Below are 18248 nucleotides of genomic sequence, written 5' to 3' on the forward strand. Positions count from 1 at the left end.
AAAAGGAAGGAATACCCCCGACATATTACAAAATCATAAATCATTCACATCCATTGGAATGATAAGTGAACCAACATCCCCAGCATTGTCCCCAGTTACAATGAAGTCAGCACCAAACGGCAAATTTATGCCACTGGATCCCAAAACAGATGTTTTATTCTTAGCTCAGTTCTCAAAGCCTCCTTGAAAGTACATTCTAACCAACTGGTAGGAGTCCTTAGTCCTAAATGATTTGAAATGAAGCAGCATCCATGGATACCCCTTCATAAAAATATCTCAGTGTTATAGTAGGCGAATTACACATCCAAAACTATCCATCCAGTCAAACACCTCATGCATGGCTTGGAACAAATTCTGTAGCTCCCACATTGACTGCAGCCGCATCAGAACCCATAGAATTAGAGTGGAAGGTGTCTCTTAATCCCTCTCGATGAAGTGTCTTGACCTGTCAATGTTAATTTTCCACACAAGCATTTCACAAATTCAGTTTATTGTATTAACATCTAAAAACATTTTTTGCATATATACATGTAATCATTTCAGACATCATTAAATGAAACATCAAGAGGCCTGTAATAAAATCAGTACATTTACATCTCGTTGCAAGAAAAATGATGTTACATTTTTTAATATCACGTTACGATGTGCCAGCATCTATACTAAGTCTCCAAATGCCAAGGATGATTTTGATACTTATATTAGAATTGAAGGTTACAATAGTACTGTATAGTAAATATTGATATTTAGTTAGCATTGAGAGGCAATCTTCACATAAATGGCACAGGTGAAAAGAGGTATTAAAACATTTAAATCATGCCAAAAGGAAAATGAAGTCCAACTAAGTAAAACCACGAGACTCGTTTAGTTAAGATCACTTTTATTTGCTGAATCAGACCATTTAAAAATCTTTAGGATGAATTAAGTATTTAATTTTGCAACAAACATGTAAAAATAGCATTTTTCATCCTCCTCCTCAAAGCTCAAGGACAATCCATAGCTTCATGCTAATGTTACATTGGCATCTCAGAAATTCCAGCAAAGGTGGTGTTGCTGTTGAATGAGTTAGTTGTTTTCTTGAGAAACACTATTTGCCTAACAGTCAAAAACAAAATCAGTCAGTGAAGGCACTAATAAATGCAGTTTTTATTTAAAAAAAAACTTTGGTATGAACAAAATTGACCAAGTGTGGTTCCAATCACTCATTTACATCTTAACTTTGAACTTCTGCACATGCAAAGCCTAATGCAGACATCCAAGATGTCCCTAATATCATATGCCATCTGACTGCTCTGTCACTGGAGTCAAGAGTGCGGTGACGCCTCGATAACAGCGTCCAGATCCACTTTGCATCTGCCCTTCACATGAACACCAGGCAGAACAGCAACCATATTTAATCGGAATGTGTTTTTTGTCCCCTTGGAAAAAGATTAGTGATCTTTTAGTTAGTGTTTAATAGCATTTTTTTTAAAAACTTTCAAATGAAACATATTTACATTTAAAAAAAAGATTATAGCCCAAATTCAGCACAATGTGCAATACAAACTGATTGCTTGTCATTTTCCTAAAAAAAAACTATGGTGGAAGCAGTTTCCATAGCCAATGATCCATTGGAGAATAAAGTTGGAGAATTCAAGGTCACATAGTTTAGGATCATGATTAATCCAAATCTTAGGAGGTTTGACCAAATCATAAACCACTTTACACACTGCAGGATACAAAACAGCAATAAATAGAACATTTTTAATGTTTATATGTGGCAAATATAGTTCCCCTTAAAAACATAATTCACCAGGAATCTATGCTCAGAAGCAAATTTTAGTAGGGACACCATTTGTGGAAAAGTTAAATCTTGAAAATGATTACATGGAGTGTAATTTAAAGTTAAATGCTGAAAAAAAGTGCCAGACAGGGTCCTCATTGAAGTACAATTAGGACATAATCGTTGATTAACCAGATAGATACGAAATGGTATGTGAAGAAAAAAAGCTTTGGTTCATAAATAGGAAGTACAGTACAGGTATTATTGACTTTTGGTGTGGAGAAGATACTTCGCACCCCTTCCCCACCTGGCATGTTTTCTGATTACTCATTTCCAACTGCAGAAGAAACAGTGAGTACATTGTACTATTACAGATTTAGTAGCAAATAATTAAAGTCTCTTGATTGCAGGGACAAGTCAATTTTCCAGGGACAATTAGTGAACAATTTACTGCTTGTCTCAGATATTCTGCTTTATCTACAACTTGTCCTTCCAAAAAAGGCTGAAGCTAAATACCTAGTGATTAAATTATGATGTCGCAGATATCTCAATGTCTGTTTTAAGCAACAACACAGCATTCACTTGACAGATTAGTAGATAACTGGGAAAACCCATTAGGTTAAAAGATAAAGATTTCAAAATTGAAAAGCATTTTTATAGCTATCATTTTCTCTTGATCCTCACCTTTATCATAACTAGAACTTCTGATACAGATTAGTTTATGAAATTGAGAACAGGCAATTATTCTCAGTCTACAAAACCAAATATACATCCTTCCTCATCTGACCCAAGTCTCCACAAATTGCTGGAAGTAAAAATTTAAAATCTGTTCTCCCAAATAAAATGAGTTCAGATTATAAAACAAAGTACTTTCTAATGAGAGTTAAATGACCTCGGTCATTTTCAATTAAATTGCCCTGGTCTTGTATGGAAATAATAATTTATGGAGAATAATACAACTGGATAAAGATTATGACCACATCTTCGTAGTGTGCAGATTGCCAACAGATGCCAAAGGTATCGTTTGGAGAAGGTAAGTTTTTTTAAAGACATTATTCATATTCACAAATGATTAACAAAAGATGTTGGCTGAACTCTGCACAAGTTTTGATCCTTCCCCCCCAACCCCTGTGCACCAATGTTATTTTCTACCACAACTAATGGAGCACATTTCCAAACAAAACTCAGCAAAAAAAATTACAAACCAACTCCATTAGAAACAATCATTTCAAAGGGGGCCAAAAAAGAGACCATTTTTCAAAAGATAAAGGTCTCAGCAAGGGAATAGTTTTTTTGCCAATTCTGAAACTCTGGTCTTAATTTTACACACTCTAATCTGTAAACTGCTGGACCCTCAATATACAATTCCTTAGCTTCAGAGTAATTATAAACATGCTAAGCATGTCAATACACTCAAACAAATGTGAGAAAATTCCAAAGTAAAATTATATCCAAATTTTTAAAATCAAATCCTACTTCATGTCAGGATGACTTGTAATCACAGGGCAAATGCAAAGGAAATTCTGCTCAAAATTCTATTTCATACCGGACACTATTTTTGACAAATTTAGAAAACATTATTTTTTACTCACAAGCGGCATCTTCTCTCCATATTTGCTTGTGAAAGTAAGTCTCACTTTCTTTTTATGTCCACTTCTTTCATCAAAACAATGACAAGAATCAAAGGGTGGGATGTACAAGTGAAGGCTGACAGCCACCTCCGTGTGACTCGTATTTTCAACTCTGTGCACCCCAATTGAATCTATTTTTAAAAAAATATCAGATGCATTACTGAAGGAAATCACATGATTTACTTCAGATCTCAAAACAACTGCACAGTTAATATTCATTTTCAGTGATTAGAAGATATTTTAATTTCCACTCTATAATAAAATTGATATTATTTTTCCAAGATTCTCTAATGGACCAAAATGTTAAAAGGATTGTACCTTTATTTATAAACAATACTTTAAAAACAAATAGGCCTTCCCATGTCTATTTGAAGCAGTAACAAAAGGTCACCAAATGTGCTCAGTTTTGGACCCAATAACTTTCCACAAAAAAAGTCCAATTGTCTCATTTCATAGCTGGAATGGAAGTTCCATGCAGCAACTAACTGTTGTAAGAGATTCCAAGGTTCTGATGCAGGATCCAAATATCCATCACTTCTCCTCACCTTCTCCAGATGCTGCTCAACTGCTGAGCTCCTCAAACAGTTTGATTCTTTTTCAAAAAAAAAAATCATCGGAAACTTTACTTAATGATGAGCTAACCCAAAGCTGTCTGATCAGAGGTTGTAACAGGATTCAAAACTTGCAAGTTTATCTATTTGGACAAAGGACCACAGCACAACAGAGAGGCACTAACATTCTATTAATCAGCAAACTAATAAATGCCATGACATTGTGGGTTCAATAAAAAAAAAGTGACACATTTCATAAATACTATCGTCAGATTATAAACTAGGAGAGTGAGATCACATAAGCCCTTTTTACACTTGCGTCCCAGTAACTTGGCCGTTCAGTGACCCAGTTAGGAATGGCATTTTTCATATTCATCCTTAGCCATTCTTAACTGGGTCAATGCACGGTTTCATACACACCGTAAGTTTTCCCTGAGGTTAGGACTGTTCTACCTTCTACCAGTGATGTCATTTCACATCAAGTGATGGTGGACCTGCCCTAAATCCTGATCAATGTATTATGATCTTATATTTAAACAAAATTAATCATGCTTAATTATAACATATTTAGGCTTTATGTACAGCACAGCCTGAGCCTTTCAGCCCCTGTTGTTGTGCTGGCTTGTATAAACTTTTATAAGGGACAGTAAGAAAGTCCTAGCAATAAATAGTAATAGAGGACAATTTATAAAGTCCGTGAGAAAAAGTGATGGTGGACCTGCCCTCCCAGAATTCTATGCAGCAGAGAAACTCCCTCCATGAGTGCTCTGTGCATGCAGCCGTGCATCCAGCCCTTTCTTTGCCGCACAGAATTCTGGGAGGGAAGATCCACCATTGCTTTTGCCCGATGGTCTTTATAAATTGTGCGCGATAATGCTACCAACTTTTCCCCGCTGTTTATAAATTGTCCACTATTGCTATTTATTGCTAGCACTTTCCACTCTCTATCTCTTGCTCTCTCCTGCTGCAACTTTCCCAAGGCAAAGTTTATACCTTAATTTTAATCTTTTCTTTCTTTCAAGTTCCTGCACTCATGCAAAAACTTGCATAATTTCTGTCCTAGAATGCAATTCTCAGTTAATTGGAACACCTGCGTCTGCAGACACCGGGGATTGCAGTAAGGGTCGAGGCAGTCTCTCCTCTGCGTGAAATGACATTTTTCTTCATTAGATGTTTTTTTGTGAAGCATCAAATACACAATAATGGCAGCATCCAACATTCACCTCAAAAATTATTGTTGAACCACTGCAAATAGCAATCCAAAGCTTTTCTATATGAAAATAATTGATAAAATAACAAACCCCAGAGAGTAAGGCAAAACTTAAAAAGAGGAATAAACTGAAGAGAAGTTCCAGAGAGCAATGTTGAGATCAATGAAAACATAGACTATATTTTTCCTCTCCCAGTCCAAAGGTTATTGCAAACATTCTCAACCCCTTCTATAACATCAGGACTGTAAAGAACCTTGCAAATACTTGTCCAAAAGAGATTGAAACCTGTCTGATCCATTTGAAAAAAATAGAGAACTCCAATTGCAATACACAAAAGTGCTAGAGAAACTCAGCAGGTCGTGGAGTATCTATAGGAAGTAAAGGGTAACCAACATTTTTTTGGGGGGGGGGGGGGTGGCAAGATGGCGTAGAAAGAACATGTGTAGTTCCACCTTTCCTCAGTTGGACTCATTAATACCAAATTTAAAAGTTGTGAAAGTGGTTAAAAATAATTTTTATAGACTTCTGAACAGTGGAGATTCAAAATGACTACAAATGTGAAGAAATCCAAGACACAGTTGCAAAAGAAATTACCTTATAAAAGTGTTGAAGAACTGAGGCCTACCTATCAAGCTGAACCCACGGTGTTGTCTGTAGAAGCTCCCAAGCCTCAACATATTCCAGGCCGGCTGAGTATAACCCCGGCACTAATCTCGCAATCGCAAGATGGCGCCGGTTCCGTTTTGGGTTCGGCCGGCTCTGATTGGGAAGTTTGGCGCGTGGGCGGGTTGGCCGAGTGGGGACAGTCGCCCGAGCCTGCTGTATTGCCTGGTGGTCTAGGGGCATGCAGTGCAGTATCAGAAGACATGTCTGCGCGGTCGGCGATGCTCCCAGGCATGCACTGTGCGTCACATGTTCGGGAACTTCTGGACAAAGTGTGGGCTGTGGGGGTACCCAGACGGCAGTGGGCTGACGAGGTCGGCGTGCTGTTGACGGGGGTGCAGACCCGCAGCCGCATTGGACGAGTGGCAAGTGCGGCAGAAGAAGAGGAAAGCCCTGCTGTGTTGGAATTAAGGCAGAAGGAGTCTATGGAGGCTGGGATTAAGAAGGTAGGCCTCAAGAGGGAGTAATGGAACCTAGACTGGATTCTGTATTTACGATTTTGGAAGGGATTGCACACCAGATGGAAAATACGTCAGTACAGATAAATCAGGGATTTATGGAAATGAAATTAAAATGAATAATATCTGTGAAGATACGACTTCGGTGAAGAAGGATAAGAATGTGGTTAAAAGTGATGTTAATAGATGCATAAAGGCAGTGGATACTGTGCAGGATAATTTCAAAAAAATTGAAGAAGCCTTTTATGAATGTAAAGATCAAGTGGAACAAAACAGAGAAAAAAATGGAAAAAGTGAAGGACTCTTTTGTGGATTGGGGGATTCAGAAGAAGGAATTGTTGAAGATTGATTCTTTAGAAAATCAAGGTCGAAGAAAATGTAAAAATAGCAGGTCTTCCAGAAGATATTGAAGGCTCAGATCCAGTCAAAATTTTTAAGAAGTGGATTCCTAATGTGTTGGGTAGTGAATTTTTTCCAGATGGTCTGGAATTAGACCGGGCACACAGAGCATTGAGGAAAAAGCCCTTTCAGGGCCAACCACTACGTGCAGTTTTGATTCGTTGTTTGAGATATCAGAATAGAGAAATGATATTACAGATTGCAGTTCAGAAGGCTCGACAAAATCAGACTCCAATGATGGCTCAAGGCAACATAGTGTTTTTTTTATGCTGATTTGAGTCAAGAAATTATTAAAAGGTGTCGAGAATTTAATTCAGCTAAAGAAGTATTGTGGAGAAAGGGTTATAAATATGCTTTTTGTTATTCTACTGTATTGAAAGTTTTTATGGAAATTTTCATGATGCATTAACTTTTGCTAATTCGTTGCCAGATTTATGAGGAAATGGACGGTCACCATTATCGTCACCTAAAGGGAGGATAAATGGGAACAGGAAGAATGGGAAACATGTAAAGAATAGAAAGAAGGTTGAATTGACGCAGAGTCTTCTTGATATTGAAGATCCAGAACAGCCATTGGGATTGGAATCACTGGGTTGATTAAGTATTCTGATATGGTCTAATTGGGGGGGGGGGGGGGCGGGTGGATGACACTGAAGCTTTTGATAGTCATTTGACTCTAGTAGGTTTTACCACACCCAGATTTTTGGGGAGTTACTACACTATTGTGGTTTGTTATTGAGATTTCTTTTTTTTGTTGGTTGGGGTTTTTTTTATATACTTAAGAGGGGAAGGGTTACTTTATCTATAAAGGTATTTTTTTTTAGCAAGGGGAGCAATATTTTGTAATAGCATGAAGATTGTATTGTTAGGGTAAAGAAATGTCTAATTTGAATTTTGCAACTTTTAATGTACAGGGATTGAATAATCCAATTAACCGTAAACGCGTATTGACTTATATAAAAAAACTGAAAGTTGATATTGCTTTTTTGCAAGAAACACATTTGACTGAAAAAGAACATTTAAAATTGAAGAGAGAGTGGGTTGGACACTCTTCTTCTTTTAATTCTAAGGCAAGGGGTGTAGTGATTTTGACCCATAAGAAATTACCATTTGAATTGGAATCATTTATGGAGAATGCTGGGAGGGTTTTGATGGTGAATTGTAAAATTTTTGCAGAACCATGGACATTGTTGAATATTTATGCACCCAATATGGATGATGTTCGATTTATATCTGAGGCTTTTTTAACATTAAATCAGGCCAATGAAAATATTTTGATTGGAGATTTTAATTGTGTTTTGGATCCTTTATTGGATAGATCCCTGAAAAGTACAAGGAAATCAAAGATGGCAACACAAATGGGAGCTTTGATGAAAGATTTGAAATTAGTTGAAATTTGGAGGAGAATAAATCCAACAGAAAAAGGATTTTTCTTTTTATTCATCTCGGCATGATTAATTTACTAGAATAGATCTGTTTTTGATTTCGGCACATTTGCAAGGTATAGTAGTGCAGGCTGAACATAAGAGTAAGGTCATATCTGATCATTCTATGTTGTTTATTTCTTGTGTATGTCCTGAAGAGTTATAATCAGGTTTAATGCAATGTTATTGAAGAAACCAGAGTTTATTATTTTTGTTAAGGAACAGTCAACTTTATTTTTGGCTGAGAATGTTAATTCAGTAAGTAGTAATTTTGTAATGTGGGATGCTTTAAAAGCATATCTGCATGGTCAAATTATTAGTTACTCTACGAAAGTTTAAAAAAAATATCTGGCGGAAAGTTTGGCGTTGGGGAAGCAAATAACTGAGTTGGAAAAGGAATTTCAGAAAAAGGTTACAGAAGATAAGAAAGCAGCATTAACTAGGTTGAAATTACATTATAATACTTTACAAACATATCAGTTTGAACAATTAATTCAAAGATCTAAGCAACATTATTATGAGTTGGGTGAAAGGGCTCATAAGGTATTAGCTTGGCAAATAAAAATGGAACAAGTATTGAGAACTATTAATGCTGTTAAAAAGAATTCAATAGTTACTTATAAACCTCAGGAAACTAATGACCAATTTTATTCATTTTGTCAGAAATTGTATCATTCTGAGGGAAAACAGGATGTTGGTTCTATTGAATCCTTCTTATCTAAGTTAAATTTACTGGTTTTAAGGGAAGAGGAGGTAAAGGAATTAGAAACTCCGTTTACAGATTTTGAGATTAAAGAAGCTATACAAGAGATGCCGAATGGAAAGTTGCCAGGTGATGATGGATTTTCAGTGGAATTTTATAGTGTTTTATGAAGATTTATCTTCTGTATTTAAGAATATCTTCCATATTCCGTATTGCAACAAATAACGGAGGATCAGTCATTACTGGAATCTTGTTCTAGTGCGATAATTACAGTTATTCCAAAGAAAGATAGAGATCCGTTGAATATAGCTTCGTATTGACCAATCTCTTTATTAAATATGGATTATAAAATTGTGGCTAAAGTATTGGCGAATAGACTTGCTAAATATTGACCTCAGTTGCCACATATAGATCAAACAGGTTTTATTAAGAATAGAAGTGCATCTGGTAATATTCTTAGATTGATAACGTTGATCAATCTATCGAGACAGCATCCTAACCAACCAATGGTGGTTGCGCTTGATGCAGAAAAAGATTTTGATAGGGTTGAATAGAATTTTCTATTTAAGGTGTTAGAGAAGTTTAATTTTGGCCCTTTTTTTTTTGGTTGGGTTAAGGCATTATATAAAAATCCAGTTGCTAGGGTGGTGACAAATGGTCAAACTTCCTTGCCATTTAAGTTATCGTGATCAACCCGACAAGGTTGTCCATTCTTACCAGCCTTGTTTGCATTGGTCATTGAACCATTAGCTTAGACAATTCAACAAAATGATAAGATTAAAGGGATAAGAATTGCAGACGATGAATATAAGATTAATTTATTTGCTGATGATGTATTGGTTTATTTGACATATCCAGAACAGTCTTTGAAATATTTACAAGAATGTTTGGTTCAATTTGGGGAGTTATTTGGGTATAAAGTAAATTGGGATAAGAGTGAGATATTACCAATTTTGGAAGGAGATTATAAAGAATGTAAAAATATTATAAAATTAAGATGGTCTGATAAAATTAAATATTAGAGGTAATTGTGAATGAAAATTATCAATCTTTATACAAGTTAATTTACGTACCTTTATTGAAAAGGATCAAAATGGATTTGATTAAATGGAAAGATCTTCCATTAACATTAATTGGTATTTTTCCTCATATTCAATATTTATTTCAGTCAATACCATGTTCACTTTCAACGGGCTTTTTTCAGGATTTGAATAAGGCAGTGAGGAAATTTTTATGGAGGGGAAAATTAGCTTGAGTAGCTTTACAGAAATTGACATGGAAATATGCATTAGGTGGTCTTCAGTTACCTCACTTTCAAAATTACTACAAAGCTGCACAGTTGAAGTTTGTTATTGGATATTGATCAGCCCCCTAGTTGGGCTAAGGTGGAGTTAGTCTGTATTTCTGAATTTGATGTTCACCAGTTTATACATAAGTGGAATTTGAATTTATTGCAGGGTTATGATATGCCATTATTAAAACATTTGTTAAAGATATTAGTTAAAAGAAATGAGGTTCTTGAAACGAAGGATAAATTATCAATTTAAACTCCATTATATCAAAATCAGCTTATTCCTTTTCAATGTTTAATAAGCATTTAAAGATATGGTATTCTCAGGGTATAAAAGTGATTCAGGACTGTTTTGAAGAAGGACAGTTTATTTCTTTTAATCAAATGAGGGAGAAATTTGATATATCAGTAAATTCTTTATTTGTGTATTACCAACTCAGAGCTTTGATAAGAGATAATTATGGTAAAGAGATGAGTTTACCCAAGTTAACGAAATTTGAATCTTTGATTTCCTTCATACCAGAGAAAGGTTTTATTTCAGATATGTATCCATTTTTACAGGAAAGTATGGAAAAACCGAATTTGGAGAAATCTAGAAATAAATGGGGAAGTGATTATATCCCAAAAGGATTGGGAGGTTATGTGTCATGAAGGCGTAACTAAATTGACTAACGTAATATATGGTTTGGTTAATTATAATTTTTTGCATCAGTTATATTTGACTCCTGAGAAATTGAAAAAATATGGATTTAGTCATTTGGATTCTTGTTTTAGATGTGGGTTAAGTACTGGAACCTTTTTGCATGCTTGAAATAAGGTACAACCATTTTGGGAAAAGGTTAGGTTGGTTTTGGAGAAATTATTTAAAATTAAATTACCATTAGATCCAGGGATTTTTTTTGTTGGGTTACACTGTTTCTTTGACTGGATTGGTGTTGAATAAGTTTCAAATTGCATTTGTTCGTTTGGTGTTATCTGTGGCACGAAAATGTGTAGCAATTACTTGGAAAGACAATGTAGAGATTAATATAGAATATAGTACGTTGGCATAATGAAGTGAGATCTTGTATTTATATGGAAAAAATAATTTACATGATAATTATTCTTTTTTGTTAAAATGTGGTCGCCTTACTTGGAATATATGGGTTTGGAAATATCTTAAAATATTGTATATGTTTATGTATTTTTTGGCTCCCCTTATGGGGCTGGCTGAGGGGGAGGGAGGGAGGGAGGATTTATTATATTATATAAAAATCTTTTTTTTCTGTTGTAATTGATTTTATGTTGTTTTAAAAGTTTTTAAATAAACTTTTTAAAAAAAAACAACATTTTGGGCACAAGTCCTTTGTCAAAGTATAAGCAGAAACAGGCAGTCACCTGAACAAAAAGGTGGGTGGGGGAAGAGGAAGTAAGGAAAGGATGGATTAAGGGGCATGGGATGAGGACAGGCTACAGATGCTTAAGGGTGAGAGGGTAGGAGAGAAAACTCCTATTAATGTTCATATTGCATAATCCACTCATGTTGATGATACATTTCAAAACAAAATTCTGAATATTCAGTTATCAACAGGAGATTTTGACCAAACTATTAAAATTAATATCATACAATAGAGGGAAGAGATAGTCAAGCACAAATGAGAAATTCAAAAATGATGTGGGATTGGAAGGTCAAGGAATATTAGCACAAAGTTTTGAATAAGCTCTAATTTGGAGTTGATAACATCCAGAGATGCTCTAAAGCAGGGGTGTCAAACTCAAATTCACCGAGGGCCAAAATTAAAAACTTGGACTAAGTCGAGGGCCGAACTAAATATTTATTGAAAATTTTCAACAACATCTGCATGTTTTCTCTCAACATATGTAATGTTAAACTTTTTCTTATTAAAATCAATGTTTAATAATAGTTTTGGTTAAACTCTTTCCATAAGAAGCATTAACAAATAAATAAAATATTCAATAAATAATGTTTCTCTCTAACCTTTAAGCCAAGGATCGCACGTTGCCGAGAAGCATGCCAGGGAGCGGAGGTCTGCAGGGAGCCCTCCCCAGCCCAGCCAGCAAACCCGAGCGGCATCTCCCCCCCGCCCCCTCTCCCTCCTCTGCCCCCGCCTCCGCAACCACCACCAACAACCCAAGGAGTCCCCACTGGTCTCGCCATCTCACCGGGAATACTGTGAGAGCGGTGGAACTTGTCCACGACCTCCACCCCAGCGGAAAGTCCGATGCCCAGCAGCACCCGCCCACAGATGAAGCTCAAGGAGACGCGGAGGTGACCCACCACGTCCAGCCACATGGAGCTAGGTGGCGGGTCCGTTGGAGCTAGGCGGCGGGTCCGTTGGAGCTAGGCGGCGGGTCCGTTGGAGCTAGGCGGCGGGTCCGTTGGAGCTAGGCGGCGGGTCCGTTGGAGCTAGGCGGCGGGTCCGTTGGAGCTAGGCGGCGGGTCCGTTGGAGCTAGGCGGCGGGTCCGTTGGAGCTAGGCGGCGGGTCCGTTGGAGCTAGGCGGCGGGTCCGTTGTATCGGCGCCGCTGTGAATATCTAATTAACTTTCCCGTTAACTATATCGGTGTACTGCTGTGCCTGCTGTGGAAGTGCTAAAAACTACTATGGCAGTGCTTGCTGCTGTGCATGGGCTATACTTGCGCGGCGGCCAGCGGGCCAACTCTAATATATATTTAATATGATCTTGCGGGCCAAATATAATTATATCGCGGGCCAAAGTTTGACATGTGTGCTCTAAAGCATGATGTTCAACAGTAGGTGAGCCTAGATAGAAAGGGAGATGGGGGACAATTCAGTGAGAGAAATAGATGGGCTGTAAAACAAAATGGGATATTAAAGGCAATAATTTTGTCCTTAATCTCCATTTAATTGGATAAATTGTTAGCACATTGCACAAACAACCTAACAGGCTGAGGCAATGGGGTGTTGGTAAGATGATGAGTTAGAGCTGAACATATGGAAGATGACATCAAATCCAAGGAGGTTGCTATCAAGAAGCAACACATAAATTAGAAAAAGAGAGTCTAATGATAAATTCTGACACCACATGGATGAGAAACCATTGCAGGAGATTGATGAGAATGACTGCTGAGAAAAAAAAGACAGCCAATCTAATTCAGCAGATAAGAGGAATTAAATAAAGTAGGTGCTATTAATTATTTCAAAGGTTGAAGAGTGGTAGAAGAATGAAGCTGTAAATTCCTTTCAATTTTCTGTAACATATGGCTGAATAAAATGCACCAATTAGAACAGCTACAAACTTGAGACAGTCATAAACATTTGACATTGGTCCAACCAATCAAATGAAAATGGAAAAAAAACACAGAATGGAGTCCATTCTAAATGGTAGTGGCATAAGATAGCATTTGACATAGTTGGGCAGCATTTCTGCCATCAGCTCAGAAGGTTTAGAGAGGGTTCAAGTTGCACTCCAAAACAAACAAAATCTTGATTGATAACCAGAGGTGGCTGGCTAAAAAGAATGCTCCCCCCACCTCACCATCTTCTCTTTCAAGTGTATTATCAAATATCCCATTGCTACATTCTACATGCATAGAGGGAGAGTGTATCTTTCTTCAATATTTCTTAATTAACATGACAAAAATGAGGTATTTAAAAGAACTTCCCATGCACATTTCCTATTTTACAGAGAACATCATGGGCTCCAAAACAACTTGGGATGCCCATATTCAAGGATACTAAAACTGCATGCATGGTTTTGGAAAAAATAGATTTAGACAAATAAGCACAGTAACAGGCCATTTCGGCCCTCAAGCCTGCGCCAGCCAATTTACACCCCATTAACCTACACTCCTGGTATGTTTTGAATGGTGGGACGAACCAGAGCCCCTGGGAAAAACTCACGCAGACACGGGGAAAATGTATAAACTCTTTACAGACAGTGCAGGATTCAAACCCCAGTTCCAATTGCTGGTGCTGTGAAGGTGTGCTGCCCCAGTAGAATTGCACATAATATCCCAAAGCAATTAAGTTAGAACAAAATTGTTACAGCAAACTTGTTGAACTTTTGAACATCAGCTGACAAATTAATCTTCAATCAATATTTCCCTTCAAGTTTTAGAAATCTTACCACTGATGTAAGCACACTGATTTTCTTGAAGGATGGTCTCATTTTTCTTCGTGAGTTCTTTTTTTTCATCACAAGGCCAATTGAAGATTGTTTCTTTCAACTGGCCCTGAAGTATTTTTAAGAAGCAGTGGGAATCAGCGTGGTCATGAATGCTGCTGCAGTGTGAAAAAAAACAAAATACATTTCAACAGTCTCCATTTCTTCCTCTCTGCGAGCGTGATTAAAAACACTTTTGGCAACACCATGATCAAGACATTTTCCAAATGAAATCAAAGATAAAACAACACATTTTAAATGGCAGAAAATATTTGCTAAAGAGACACGTGTCCATATACACAGATTTTAACAATATTACGGTCACACAGAAAAAAATCACCAAAAGACCAACTGGAATGCAAGCGACAGAGGACTGGTAGACAATAAACCAGGGAGTTCGTGTACCCCTCCCTGCGTTATGGCACTCTGAATAATGGAAGTGATCATCCTTGCAGAATTTATAAATCAATATCAAAAAATTGAGATATGGAATAAAAATACAAAAGGAACAACAAATGTCAATTTTTGGTAAGGATTCATGTAACAGAAAATCACAAGGTTTTCTCGCAAGTCAAAACCTCCGTAACACGGGAGTGTATTCTTGGTAACCTAGAAAAAAATCTCAGGTAGGTAAAGCCCATTGTTCTGTAAGCAGTTCCTGAAACCACAACCTAAAAAACAAGAGTCATAGCAAGTGTGCAATACATCTAGCAGAAGATAACTGGATACAACAGGTTAGATTACAGGAAGAGATCGTTAAAACTACACGGGAATACAATGAGGGCATTCGATTAAAGTTCAACATCTTTCGAGCTAACAATATGAATAAGCAAATTATTCCTGCTCATTAAAGGACTGGAGGGCATAGGCTTAAAAATTAGAATTAAGACATCATTTCACAGTGAGTGATAAAGAAATTTGGAATTCTTCCACAATAATTCCGATCAATATTAGGTTAATTGGCAATTTTAAATATAGAGCGCCAATACCTTTGGTTTACAAAAACTGAATATGGGGAAAAAATGTAAAATTTAGACTATAGTACAGAAAAGCATAGTATAGGGCCTTTGAGCCACAATGTTTATCCGTCTTGTACAAACACTAGTCACCATGATCCATCTAATCCAGAGGTTCTCAACCTTTTTCTTTCCACTCACATACCACTTTAAGTAATCCCTATGCCATCAGTGTTCCGTGATTAGAAAGGGATTTCTTAAGGTGGTATGTGGGGTGGGAAGGGAAGGTTGAGAATCACTGCTCTAGACCCAATTGTTACATAAATATTTTGCTTGAGAAAAATTGTTATTGGCTCATTTCCTTTGGTGTTATGAAACCGTGCACATAACGAGTCAATTAGGTACAATTAGAACAGTGGTTTTCAAACTTTGTTTCCACCCACATACCAACTTAGGCAATCCGTTACTAATCACAGAGCCCTTATGGCATAGAGAATACTTAAAGTGGGATGAGAGTGGAAAAAAAAGATTGAGAACCACTTCTAATCCATTCCTCCATCACAATCATGTGCTTATCCAAGCCTTTTGAATGCCCCTATATTACACGCCTCCACGATCACCCCAAGCAATATATTCCATGCACCTATCACTCTAAAAAAAAACCTCTGATGTCTCCACAAAATTTTCCTCCATCTCTTTAAATGGATGTCCTCTGGTATTGGCCATTGCAACCCTATCCACATGTCCCATAATCTTGTACACTTCCACCAAGTCATCTCTCCGTTGTTCCAAATAGAAATGTTCCAAATCGCTCAAACGTTCTTCACAAGACAGGTTCCCAATTCCAGTAGTATCCTGGCAAATCTCCTCTGCATCTCCCCAAAGCCTCCACAGTATTCCTATAATGAGGTGACCAGAACTGAACACAATACTCCGTGTGGTCTAAGTAGACTTTTATAGAGATGTAACATTATCTCACAGCTCTTGAACACAATCCCCTGACTAATGTAAGCAAGCACAGCACATCCCTTCTTAACTAACCTATCAACTTGCACAGAAACTTTGAGGGTTCTATGGAATTGGACCCCAAATCCATGTTTTTCTACAATGCTAAGAATCCTGCCATTACCACATACACCACATTCAAGTTTGATCTTCATATGCATCTCTTCATACTTTTTCTAGATTGAACTCCATCTGCCATTTCTCTGCCCAACTCTGCATTGTAACCATATCCAGTTGTCACCTATTACCTCATTCACAACACCTCCAACCTATCTATCATCTGCAAACTTAGTTACCTACCTCTTCACTTCTTTACTCAAGTCATCCTGCTCTAAGAGTAAGAGCCCAGAACAAATATTTGTGGAACACCACTAAGCCATCAACCTCAAAATGGAATACATTCCATTGACTACCACCCATGAGGGATGACCTGCCCCTCAGAAAGGTCATCCCTAATGAAACTACGCTTCTGTAAGTGCTTGTAAATCCTGCCCTAAAAATCCTTTCCAATAGTTTGCCTACCACTGTCACAAGACTCACTGGTCTATATTTCCCAGGATTCATTCTATTACCTTTCTCTATATTTCCCAGGATTCATTCTATTACCTTTCTTGAACAAGAGAACTAAATGTTCCATCCTCCAGCATCACTCCTGTGGTGAGGGAGGACACGAAGATCATAGTCAATGGCAATCTCTTCCCTCTGTTCTCACAGGAACCAGAGTATATGAGGTGTGGCACTGCCAAGGCTGGTGTAACAGCTGCACTGCTGCTGGTGTTGACCCAGGGGTTTGGAGAGCAGAGATGCTTGACAGGTCCTAACAGCCTGGTCATGATGCTGATAGCTCCTTACAGACTTTAAACAGCCAGTTAAAGGAGCAGATGGTGTTTAAAAAAAATATATATATAAATGCAGCAACCACAAAGGTAAATACCCAAGATGGTGGCATCCGTGCTGGCCAGCATACCATGAGGGGTTGCAGACTCCAGGGGACCAGCACGAGGCATCAGAAACTGAGAGAACACCCCCCCCCACCCCCGTTGAGAAGGAGAAGCAGGGAAGGTGACCACAGCAGCACACCAGTGAAGGGCTCAGCAGCTGAAGGATCCACACAGGCTGCAGGCTGCTGGAGACTGGCTCACGTGAACCAGATGTGAGAGGGTTCTGAGAGCAAGAAGGGCTCCCAAAGGGCCTTGAGCACTGAAGGCTTGATTACATCAGAGGTAACGTTTTCAAAACCTTGGGACTCTTTACTTATGCTGAGCTGTAGGACAAGTTCAGCTCAAGTCCAGCTATGTATTTGCTGAGTGTCCCGACCAACATGCAGTAATCAAGTAAGATTAATTTTTTTGGGAAAATGCTGTCTGGTGACTGAAGCTCTGGCCACATTAGCTCGGTCACTGGAGCTCAGCGCATCTCTCCCCAATCCCCCCCTTCACCCCTGATCCCCACTACCCCCACCCCCCACCGGTCCCCACTCTTTTCCTAATACAAGTCCTGTTTGTGATAGGTGTAAATCCGAAGAAGCCACTTTGGCTCACGTTTTGGTCCTGTACAAAGTTAGATACTTTTTGGCAAGATGTTTTTGAAGCTAAAGTGTTGGGCCTAGATTTACAGCCAAACTTACTCACAGCTATTTTTGGGATCACAGTATTGGGATCAGGCTTTCCACCTGCTTCAGCCCAAATGATAGTAGCCTTTTCAACATTGATGGCAAGGAGAGCTAAACTACTCAATTGGAAAGATTGCAATCTGGCTACTTTACTTCATTGGCTTTCTTCCATTATGTCATGCCTAGATTTAAAAAAAATTAGAAATCGGACATTTGATACTACCTTTAACTTTAAAAAAACCTGGCAGCCATTTATTCAATCTTTTCCTTTGACTCAAACTAATAAACAAAATTGAACCACTTCCAGTTAGTTGTTGTTGTGTTCACTCAGGAATAATGTCTTTTCTCTCAGAAAGGACTGACCAGTTGTTTTTGCTTTTTGGGGTTTTTAATTTTTTTTCCATCAGTTATTTTTATTTGTTTTATATTTCCTTACTCAATATAACTGTCAATATATTG

General features: G+C 37.7%; 1 protein-coding gene across 1 annotated transcript in view; it reads right to left on the minus strand.

Moving 5' to 3' along the window:
- Positions 1-473: 473 nt before the first annotated feature.
- The window catches only part of LOC138760559 (cysteine dioxygenase type 1-like), a 36438-nt gene continuing 18663 nt past the window's right edge, over positions 474-18248 (minus strand). The window contains exons 3-5 of the mRNA XM_069931283.1: positions 14181-14335; positions 3352-3521; positions 474-1092 (exon numbers count right to left, since the gene is read on the minus strand). Of these exons, the coding sequence (XP_069787384.1) occupies positions 1063-1092; positions 3352-3521; positions 14181-14335 (355 nt within the window). The 3' untranslated portion in view covers positions 474-1062. The remainder of the gene's footprint in view (positions 1093-3351; positions 3522-14180; positions 14336-18248) is intronic.

Source organism: Narcine bancroftii, chromosome 1 (assembly GCF_036971445.1).
Source record: "Narcine bancroftii isolate sNarBan1 chromosome 1, sNarBan1.hap1, whole genome shotgun sequence".
NCBI lineage: Eukaryota > Metazoa > Chordata > Chondrichthyes > Torpediniformes > Narcinidae > Narcine > Narcine bancroftii.